This window comes from Nerophis lumbriciformis, linkage group LG37 (assembly GCF_033978685.3).
Source record: "Nerophis lumbriciformis linkage group LG37, RoL_Nlum_v2.1, whole genome shotgun sequence".
Lineage (NCBI taxonomy): Eukaryota > Metazoa > Chordata > Actinopteri > Syngnathiformes > Syngnathidae > Nerophis > Nerophis lumbriciformis.
Window position 1 is genome coordinate 20,949,195 of NC_084584.2, and position 10,873 is coordinate 20,960,067.

Consider the following 10,873-nt stretch of genomic DNA (forward strand, 5'->3'; position numbering starts at 1 on the left):
AGCAACATGCTTCGACGAAGCTAGTAAAGAGAGACAGAGACTCTGATGCCACTTCACCTCCTCCACCACCACCATTCACCGCTGAAGGTACACACACTCTGTCAATCAATGTTCCCTCTAATTGTTCATGTGTGAGCAAATGCAAAAAGTCCCTGAGCATTGAGTGGAGTCCATGTGAGCAACTTTAGACGTGCACACTGTGGCTACACCAGCAGCACACCTGTCCCAAACCTCACTAAATAACAACTTACATCTCCATCCATCCATCCATTTCTACCGCTTGTCCCTTTCGGGGTCGCTGGAGCCTATCTCAGCTGCATTCGGGCGGAAGGCAGGGTACACCCTGGACAAGTCCCCACCTCATCACAGGGCCAACACAGATAGACAGACAACATTCTCTTATTATTATAATCAAATGACAGCAGTCATTTCCATTTCTAATATAAGTGTTTAGGCCCACTTATAATGACAATAACAACAAATATTGTTTTTCATGAACTGTGTACTTGTATTGTTTGTCTGGGTGGAGGTCCTGCTTTGGAAATAATTTGTACCCCTTTCAGACATTGCATTTAGTTCCCATTAAAACATTCACATGTTGCACAATGAGATGTAAGCAGGGGATCATGTGTACATTCCTGCAACTTCCTGTTTGTAAAAAATATTTATTTAATATACTAACAGCATTTAATGATTAATATTTATAAATTAAGATTCCTAATAAATGACACTAGAATAAGCACACATTTGATTGGTAAATCATAGTGTAACGACCTGGAATGACACTTTATGTGTGGTGTTGGAGTTGTCCGACTTTTTGTGTGGCTGTAAACGCATCACTGGCTAAGTGCCATATGTGCAAGTGTTGGCGCACGTGAGAGAGCGAGCGGCTGCTGTTGATATAACAAAGTTGCTTTTGGTCTGGTTTGTACTGCAGAAAATGACCAGTTTTGCTAGATATAATTTTTTTTACTAATGTTTTGGTGATGTGTTTATGGCCGACAGTAAAGAGTTTTGCTCAGTAAAGTGATGGATGGAATTCATGTCCTCAAAGCGTCTCGACAGACGTTACAATATTTGAACAATGATGACGAAAACGGTTTTCTCTGTCGTGTCCGTGTCGTGTCGAAAATTGTTATGCGCTTATTTTTTTTATTTGATTTTGTGCATGGCATAGATTTGCCGTGCGCAGAGGACGCTTGAGCAGTGCGCAATTGCACATGTGCGCTCCTGAGAGGGAACGTTGCTGTCAATTCTCTTATATACTCTTTCATTCTAGACTTCTAGAGTGTTTGATTATCACATCACTCTAAATGTATAGACTATAAAGTTCACAAACATAAAGAGGGATCCTAGTGGGCCAGGCCAATCTTTCCTTCTCTCTAAACTAAAACTGGGGAAATGTGTAGTGTTCTGGGTTTCAGACATGATTTTGTATAAGAATTACTTGAGGAAGAAAATGCCTGGTTAGACTTTGTGTATGTAGTGTGTGCCTTTCTTGGTTTACATCTATGCTGTTATTATGCTGTTTGTTACTTATGTATGTTATGTTGCAGCTATTTAAAATAGTTTTGTCAATTTGTTCTGGCCAGAAACAAATTGGCCTTTGTAACATATCTTTGTCTTTGTGTGTTGTATGTAGACCACATGGCTTAGCAGAGTTGAGTGATGCAAATGCATGTCAAGTTGATCAACAGATTGTATTATTCTCCAGTGCAATAACAGTACTGAAATGAAGGCTAAAAGGGCATTAATTGGAGCTTTAAAAAAAGAAAAGAAAAAAGAAGTAACTAAATAGTTACTTTTCACAGTAACGCATTACTTTTTGGTGTAAGTAACTGAGTTAGTAACTGAGTTACTTTTGAAATGAAGTAACTAGTAACTGTAACTAGTTACTGCTTTTCAGTAACTAACCCAACACTGGCCCTAAATCACAAGTGTCTCAAAGGGCTGCACAAGCCACAACGACATCCTCGGTACAAAGCCTATGTATATGTATATGTATGTGTATGTATATATGTACATATGTATGTATATATATATATATATATATATTTGTATACATATATATATGTATATTTATGTATATAGATATGTGTATATATATATATATATTTATGGATGTGTATGTATATATGTGTATGTATATGTATGTATGTACAGTATGTATGTATATATGTATGTATATATGTATACGTACATATGTATATAAAGATTACAAAACGTAAAGAATATTACGGGAAAAAAAACATCTAATTTAACTAAAAAATATTCAAATTGTAGTAAGACTTCACTGTGAAAAACTAGAAATGTTTTGTCTTCAAAATAAATATTGTTGTTTTTATTTGGTGCACACGCTTACACACACAATTACACACACATACTGACGCACTTACACATACATACTTACACACTCACGCACACATACTGACACACTTACACACACATACTTACACACTTAAACATCACATACTTACACACTTACTTACACCCTCACACACACTTATTTACACACTTACGCATCCTTACTTACACACACTTACTTACACACTTACACACACATACTGACACACTTACACACACACTTACACACTTACACATACATACTTAAACACTTACACACACACACTTAACACATACATACTTACACACACACATACTTCCACACTTACTTACACACTTACACACATACACACACTTACTTGCACGTTCTTACTCACACACTTACACGTACATACTTACACACTTACACACACACTTACACGTACATACTTACACACACACACACACACACTTACTTAGACACTTACACACACATACTTACACACTTACTTACACACACTTACTTACACAGCCTTACTCACACACTTACACATACATACTTACACACTTACACACACTTACTTAGAGACTTACACACTTACTTACACACTTACACACATACTTACAGACTTATATACACACTCACACACTTACTTACACAGCCTTACTCACACACTTACATGTACATACTTACACACTTACACACACACTTACTTAGAGACTTACACACTTGCTTACACACTTACACACACATACTTACACACTTATATACACACTTGCACACTTACACACACTTACTTACACAGCCTTACTCACACACTTACACATACATACTTACACACACTTACACACACTTACTTACACACTTACACACACACTTGCACACTTACTTACACACTTGCTTACTCACACATTGTGTTCTTCTGCTTGCAGACGAGTTTAACCCTGAAGTTCCCAAGCTGGAGAAGAGCGTGAGTGGCAGCAGTCCGTCACGTGACCACCTCCTCATGACGGTGGCCGCCATGCTGCTGGTTGGCGCCCCCCTCCTGTCCTAGCGACGCCACTCGGACCGCGCCTTTTTTTTACTGAAAGGGCTTCGCCAAGATGTAAAACAAACAAGAAGAGAAATGACCGGATTGAAAAAAAGAACAGAAAACAAGTCGGAGAGGCCTTTTTTTTTTTTTGTAATTGTTTGCTTTACACCGTGGTGTCACATGATCATTTCAGGCATCATGTGACCACAAGCAGACTCCTAACGAGGAAGTCGCCGTCAATCCGACTGATGACACAAGTGTAGCATTGGGGTGGATTAAGGATGCTTAACTTTTCAACAAAATGGACGACAATTTTTGTCCTGGACCGTGAAGAATGTCCTCACTTCTTGAAGAAGAAAGGAATTTAAAGGAGGCCTTTCTCGAACAACCATTTTCCTCCTCTCTCCTTCTCTCTGTGGATATTTTCGTTTTGTTAGAGGATAGCCAACCTCGTCTACGTCCTTCCTGCCTGTTTCCTGCCTTCACTTCTCTGCTCTACACAACAAAGACTTTGGTGGCACTTAGCGGAGGTCCAGTAGACAAAGTGCTCGTTTTCTCCTTCTCTCCATTGCTCCTTCTTTCTTCTCACACTCCACCACCTCGTCTTACTCCTGCCAATCAGCAAGTATTGTAGGGACACACTGGGAAGGACAAACATCAATAATATTACGAGGATGACGTCATACACCTACGTGAAGCATGTGCTGAGTTGACAAAAAAAGTTGTAATATATAGTGGATAAAAGAATGAATTTCCATTTTTAAAGCAAATATGAGAGTGAAATTGTAATAATTCTATGAAAAAGTAGTATTATTTCCCCCCCAAAAAATGTGATTATTTGAAAATAGTCCTAATATTAATAAAAATAACAAAACAATAGTTTTCATTGTGAAATTTAAGTTTAGGCAAAATCTGGTCGTGTTAAAAAAATGTATTTAGGTTCAAATTAAAGTTGTGATTTTAGGATAAATATTGAAAAAATTGTGGTTTTAGTTGTAAAATTTAGGTAAATAATTTTTTTTCAACATTCAAATTTAAGTTGAAATTAAAGTTTTTCGGTTTTACGACAAATAAATAATGCGAAGGCGGAAATGGTTGTTTTACAAGAAAATGGTTGTTATTTTACGAAAAGTTAAAAGGAAAATAATTTTTACAATTAAAGATTGAAATTAAATTTAAATTTTGGATTTTATGACAAATATTGTGAAGAAAAAAATGGTTGTTAAACAAGGAAAAAAATGTAATATATAGTGGATAAAAGACTGAGAATGACTTTCAAATATTACAAGCAAATATGAGAGTGAAATTGTAATAATTCTATGAAAAAGTATTGTTGTTTCCCCCAATTATATGAAAATAGTCCTAATATTAAGAAAAATAACAAAACAATAGTTTTCATTGTAAAATTTTAAGTTTAAGCAAAATCTGGTCATGTTAAAAATTGTATTTAGGTTCAAATTAAGTCGTGATTTTAGGAGAAATATTGGGAAAAAAATGGTGCTTGTAATTGTAAAATTTAGGTAAAAACTTTTTTTTCAACATTAAAATTTAAGTTGAAATTAAAGTTTTACGGTTTTACAAAAAAATAATGCGAAGGGAAAAATTGTTGTTTTACAAGAAAATGGTTGTAATTTTACGAAAAGTTAAAAGGAAAATAATTTTTTACAATTAAAGATTGAAATTAAATTTAAATTTTGGATTTTATGACAAATATTGTGAAGAAAAAAATGGTTGTTAAACAAGAAAAAAAATGTAATATATAGTGGATAAAAGACTGAGAATGACTTTCAAATATTACAAGCAAATATGAGAGTGAAATTGTAATAATTCTATGAAAAAGTATTGTTGTTTCCCCCAATTATATGAAAATAGTCCTAATATTAACAAAAATAACAAAACAATAGTTTTCATTGTAAAATTTTAAGTTTAAGCAAAATCTGGTCATGTTAAAAATTGTATTTAGGTTCAAATTAAGTCGTGATTTTAGGAGAAATATTGGGGAAAAAATGGTGCTTTTAATTGTAAAATTTAGGTAAAAACTTTTTTTTCAACATTAAAATTTAAGTTGAAATTAAAGTTTTACGGTTTTACAAAAAAATAATGCGAAGGGAAAAATTGTTGTTTTACAAGAAAATGGTTGTAATTTTACGAAAAGTTAAAAGGAAAATAATTTTTACAATTAAAGATTGAAATTAAATTTAAAGTTTGGATTTTTTTGACAAATATTGTGAAGAAAAAAATGGTTGTTAAACAAGAAAAAAGTTGTAATATATAGTGGATAAAAGACTAAGAATGACTTTTGAATATTACAAGCAAATATGAGAGTGAAATTTTAATAATTCTATAAATGTTTTTTTATTATTTTTCCCCAAAAAATGTGATTATAAGAAAATAGTCCTAATATTAAGGGGAAAAAACAACAGTTTTCTTTGTAAAATTTAAGTTTAGGCAGATCCTGGTCATGTTAAATTTTTTATTTAGGGTCAAATTAAAGTCGTGATTTTAGGAGAAATATTGAAAAAAAATGGTGCTTTTAATTGTAAAATTTAGGTAAAAAAATGTTTTCAACATTCAAATTGAAATTGAAATAAGGTTTTACAAAAAAATTATGCGAAGGGAAAAATGGTTGTTTTACAAGAAAATGGTTGTAATTTTACAGTTTAAATTGAAATGGAAAATTAAAAAGTTCTGTTTTTTTTAATGAGAAATGTTGTACATTGTAAAATGTAAGTAGTTTTTTTTCTTTTCAACATTACAATGCAATTTAAATTAATGTCCTGGTTTTACGACAAATATTGGGAGGGAAGAAAATGGTTGTTTTGCAAAAAAAATGGTTGTAATTTTACGATAAAAGTTCAAAGAAAAAAATATTTTAGTATTCAAATTGAAATTAAATTTAAAGTTTGATTTTATGACAAACATTGTGAAGAAGAAAAAAGTTTGTTAAACAAGAAAATAGCTGTATCAATCAAAAATTCAAGTCCTGTTTTTTTAATGAAAAATATTGAGAAAAAAAAAAAGCTTGTTTTAATTGTAAAGTTTTAGTTTATTTAATTATTTTTTCAAGATTAAAATGTAATTTAAATTAATGTCCTGGTTTTACAAAATGTTCACAAGAAAATGGTTTTAATAATTAAACATTTAAATTAAATTTAAAGTTTGGATTTTATGGCAAACATTGTGAAAAAATAAATGTTTGTTGAACAAGAAAATAGCTGTAATTTTACAGTTAAAATGTGTATAAACAATTTAAGTTGTGTGTTTTTAATGAGAAATATTTAAAAAAAAGTTTTTGGGGGTGGGGGGGTCCTGGTTTTACGACAAATAATGGGAGGGGAAAACAATTAACAATAATACAACATTTTAATTAAATTTATTAAGTTTGGATTTTATGACAAATATTGTGAAGAAAAATATGGTCGTTTAGCAAGAAAAAAGTTGTAATTTCACAATTAAAATTCAAATCAAAATTAAAGTGAATTCTACAACAAATATTGGGGAGACAGAAATTGTTGTTGTACAAAAACATAGTTGTTGTCTTAAGGTTAAAGTTAGAATGGTAACTAAAAATTGTAATTGAAGTCCTGATTTTATGACCAACATTGAAAGAAAAAAATTGTGAGAAGAAAATCCAAGAAAATATTTGTATTTTAAGATTAAAGTTGAAAGGAAAAAATATACTAATTTTACAATTAAAATTGAAATTTAAATCCTTGTTTTTTGCCAAATAATTTGAAGGAAAAAAATGCACCAAAATAGTTGTAAATTTAAGATTAAATTTAGAAGACAAAAATAAAGATTTTTACAATTTAAATTTGAAAAGAACATTTAAAAAATCCAGATTTTATGACAAATATAAAAAAGGGGAAACATTTTCATTTTACAAGCAGTTGTAATCTTAAAATTTAAGTTAAACACTTCTTATGGTCATTTTAAAACTCACAATTTTATGAGAAAAAAAAAATATTGGGATGTTACGAAAAATAATCAGCCAACGCTACAATTTGATAGTAAGTCAAAAAATTATTTTAAAAAAATGCCATGATTTAGAAAAATATTTAAATTAGGTACAAAAATCATGCATTTTAGTTAATGCAGCACAAAGTCCTAATATTAAGATTAAAAAATAAATTTAAAAAAATCTGATTTTTCTGCATAATAGCTAATTCATAGAACAAGAAAAAGGCCATAATATTACCAAAAAATGGTGAAAAAAAAAAACCTGCAATAAGTGATGTTATTAGCAAGAAAGCTTGACAGAGAAGAAAAATCACTAAATTATACGACAATGACTCAATATTTCCACCCAGTAAACAAATCTGACTGTGGAAAAAAAAAATCATATTAAAATTGCACAAGCTTTTACTTTTCATTTTATCGCAAAATTCTGTTTTTATTCTAGTAATATTTTTAATTTATGTGTCCTTTTCAGTGTGGCCCTAGTATATGCTCTACAAGTTACCTGCCTACAGAGGTGCCCAGCCAATCAGCATTGATGGCCCGTTGCCATGGAAACGAGCCCATGCAGTGCAGAAGGTGCCTGAGAAGATTGTTGCTTATTTTTCTGACTGTCGCGGGAATGTATAAAAAAAAAAAAAAAACAGACAAAAAAAACAAAACAAGCTCACTTTTTTTATATCGACGTACAAGACGACTTTGCATCGATTCATTTCCGCATTGAAGTATTTTATTTGGGATCCACGTGAGTTTGCATTTCACGTAAGCTACTGTGCCGTATTGCTTTTTTCACTTGGGGGGGGATTTATTTTACAGCAACTTCAGAGGCGCATGTCACTCACCGCCATGATGGATAGGCAGCGTTTCACAAGTGCTGTGATGTGCGTTCATATCACACAGAATGTGTGTGTCTGTGTGACAAAATGTGTGTGTGAAAGAAAACATCTATTTGTGCGTACCCGTGTCCACGCTTTTGGAGTTTGTGGCGCTTAGAAATTTGTTAAGGAGTCGTTTGTAGGATCTTAATATGCAAGCGCGTATGAGAGAATGTGCTCTTATTGTAGTGGGAGGAGCTTTAGAAGCAAAGGGGGCGGGGTCAAAAGCATTTACTTAATTATGTTGAAGACAACCACCAGAAATGTGTTTACCCTGAATGACTTTCAAAAAAAAAAAAAAAGACAAAACACAAGGTCTGTATTAAAAATGAGCAATTAAAGTCTTTTTTTTGCAAATGTACTTTTGTACATTTATGTTGTGATGACTTTTCCCACCTTAGCCGTGTCGCTTGAATGCAACGCAGCCTTCCAAGGGGTCACATGGACTAAAACTTAGAAGGGTAATGTCACAATATTACGAGGAGGAAAAAAAGAAATGTGACTTTAATCCGGTAAAAGCTTTTTTACGTTTCATTTTACGCAAAAAAAATTGTTTTTGTTTTTTTTTTGACAGAAAAAAAAAAAGGGTCAAGAGGAATGATTTCAAAAAAGTAAATAAAAAGGTTGGAGGAATGTTGTAATTTTATGCTAAATAATGTTAATTTTATGACAGGAAAATCGCAATAACACTTGAAAAAAAGTAGTAAAGGGATGCCAAAAACTAAAAAAAAACTAAAAAAAAAACAGTAATAATAATTCATAGTATTTCTGAATATTTAAGAATTTTATAGCAAAAACATCAGATGCTAAAATTATTAAAATCAGCATAATTTTCTTGGTTGAAGCTTAAAAAAAATTACTATATTTTATTATTATTCTATATATTTATTTCAATATATTTTTCTCCAATAAAAAGCAACAAAAATCCACAGTATGTTCAAGTGCATTAAACAACTATTCTGCTGTCCACCTATAGATGTCGCCAATGTGTCCTCTCCATCTTGAGGAGTCCATCCATCCATCCATCCATCCATCCATCCATCCATCCATCCATCCATTTTCAGCCCATCGATGGGAATTACTGAATCGATAAGAGATTAATATGCAACAGAATCAAGGTATAGTAAAAGTCTGCAATGTCACATAAAAAACAAAAAAAGCAATATTGTAATACCTGCTTTTGTTGCTAGGCAGATTTCAAGAAGATTACAGGTTAAGCTGCAGTGAGTCAGTCAGTAGATTATTAGGGGGAAAAAATAAAATCAGTGACGAAAGAGAAACTATTTTTTTATCAGGCCATGAGGTCAAGAATGAAAATAACTTGGAGAACATTATTAAATGTTGTATAACCGTTGCAGGGATGAGCTGACCTTTGATAAGAGAGCGAGTCGACAAGATTAAAGTCAAAAGTGTACAGTAGCTATTTTTGTTCTCCATTCAAGTCTGATTTTATGTCTTCATCTTGGAGATGTTTTACTTCTGTACGTTATAACTCCTCTAAAAGTTCACCATCATCTTCATTACTACGACTGGAACTGTGTTTGTGGTTTTTGAAGTAACTTTGTACTTCTTGGCCCCGAAGCAAGTGTACAGTATTGTCAGAAATGGCACATGTCTGTGCATTATGAGAAAAAGTGTGAAAACGTAAAACAATAGTACAGGGGGAAAACATTTTTTTTTACAAAAGACTGAAAATTTTATAAGAGCCAACATGGAAGTTTGCATGAATGAAGTTGAAATACAATGACAATAAAATGATACCATTACGGGGAACAAAATCAAAATTTTACCACTATAAAGTTGCAAATTTATGGTAAAAAGGGGACTTAATTTGATAAGAATACAATCATTACTTAACAAAATATTTGCAGCAATATTTCAAGATTTAAGATTTAATTTTCCCTGTCGTTTTTATATTTGTATATTGTTGAAATACATTAGATATTCCAAAAATATTTTGTTTGACAAAAATAATGTAAAATAACCCAATTCTACTAGGGGGAAACTATTCTTACAAGAATAAGGTGAACATATCTTATCTAATGTAACATAAGTATAATGTTTTGGTATATATATATATATATATATATATATATATATATATATATATATATATATATATATATATATACTTCATATAACACTTCAACATTATTCTTGTAAAATGGTGATGCTTTTTTCTTATACCATTCCAACTTTATTTTTGTAAAAATATTTTATAAAAATTCAAGTCCTGATCTTATATAAAAAAATCCATTTATACATAGTAGTATAACATTTTAGTTGCAACTAAGCGAAAATGTTCCCATTGACTCAATAAAATTACTTTTTTCAGACAATGTTTTGAGTATCACGCTAATACTCTCCAGTATAGGAATTGAACGGTATTGAGTAAAACACGTACTCTATCCCTTCACGTAAAATCTCCATTTTGGATCCTTCTTGGCCAAAGGTGGGGGGGCTTCGGGATTCAGTGCTGAGGTGAGGACGCACACCAAATGACATCACTTAGTCTCCTGCAAGTTGACGTTTTATTGGTGGACCGGTTCTGTTTCCCAGCTGTGCTTTAAATGCATGCAGCAATCTTGCATTTAGCGATGCAAATGCATGCAGCAATTGCTGAATTTGCCCTTTATAGCGGATTATTGAGCCCCCAAAGGCGACGTGAGTCGTGCTAGAATGTAC

The 10,873-nt window shown here is 31.9% G+C and overlaps 1 protein-coding gene across 4 annotated transcripts in view; it reads left to right on the forward strand.

Annotated features, from left to right (window-relative positions):
• Positions 1-9,876, forward strand: part of efna3a (ephrin-A3a) — a 280,155-nt gene extending 270,279 nt beyond the window's left edge. Inside the window, exons 5-7 of one of the 4 annotated variants that reach the window (XM_061930723.1) lie at positions 3,256-3,293; positions 9,165-9,306; positions 9,379-9,876. In XM_061930723.1, the coding sequence (XP_061786707.1) occupies positions 3,256-3,293; positions 9,165-9,281 (155 nt within the window). In that variant the 3' untranslated portion in view covers positions 9,282-9,306; positions 9,379-9,876. The other 3 variants (XM_061930724.1, XM_061930722.1, XM_061930725.1) reach the window with 3 other exon arrangements.
• Positions 9,877-10,873: the final 997 nt, after the last annotated feature.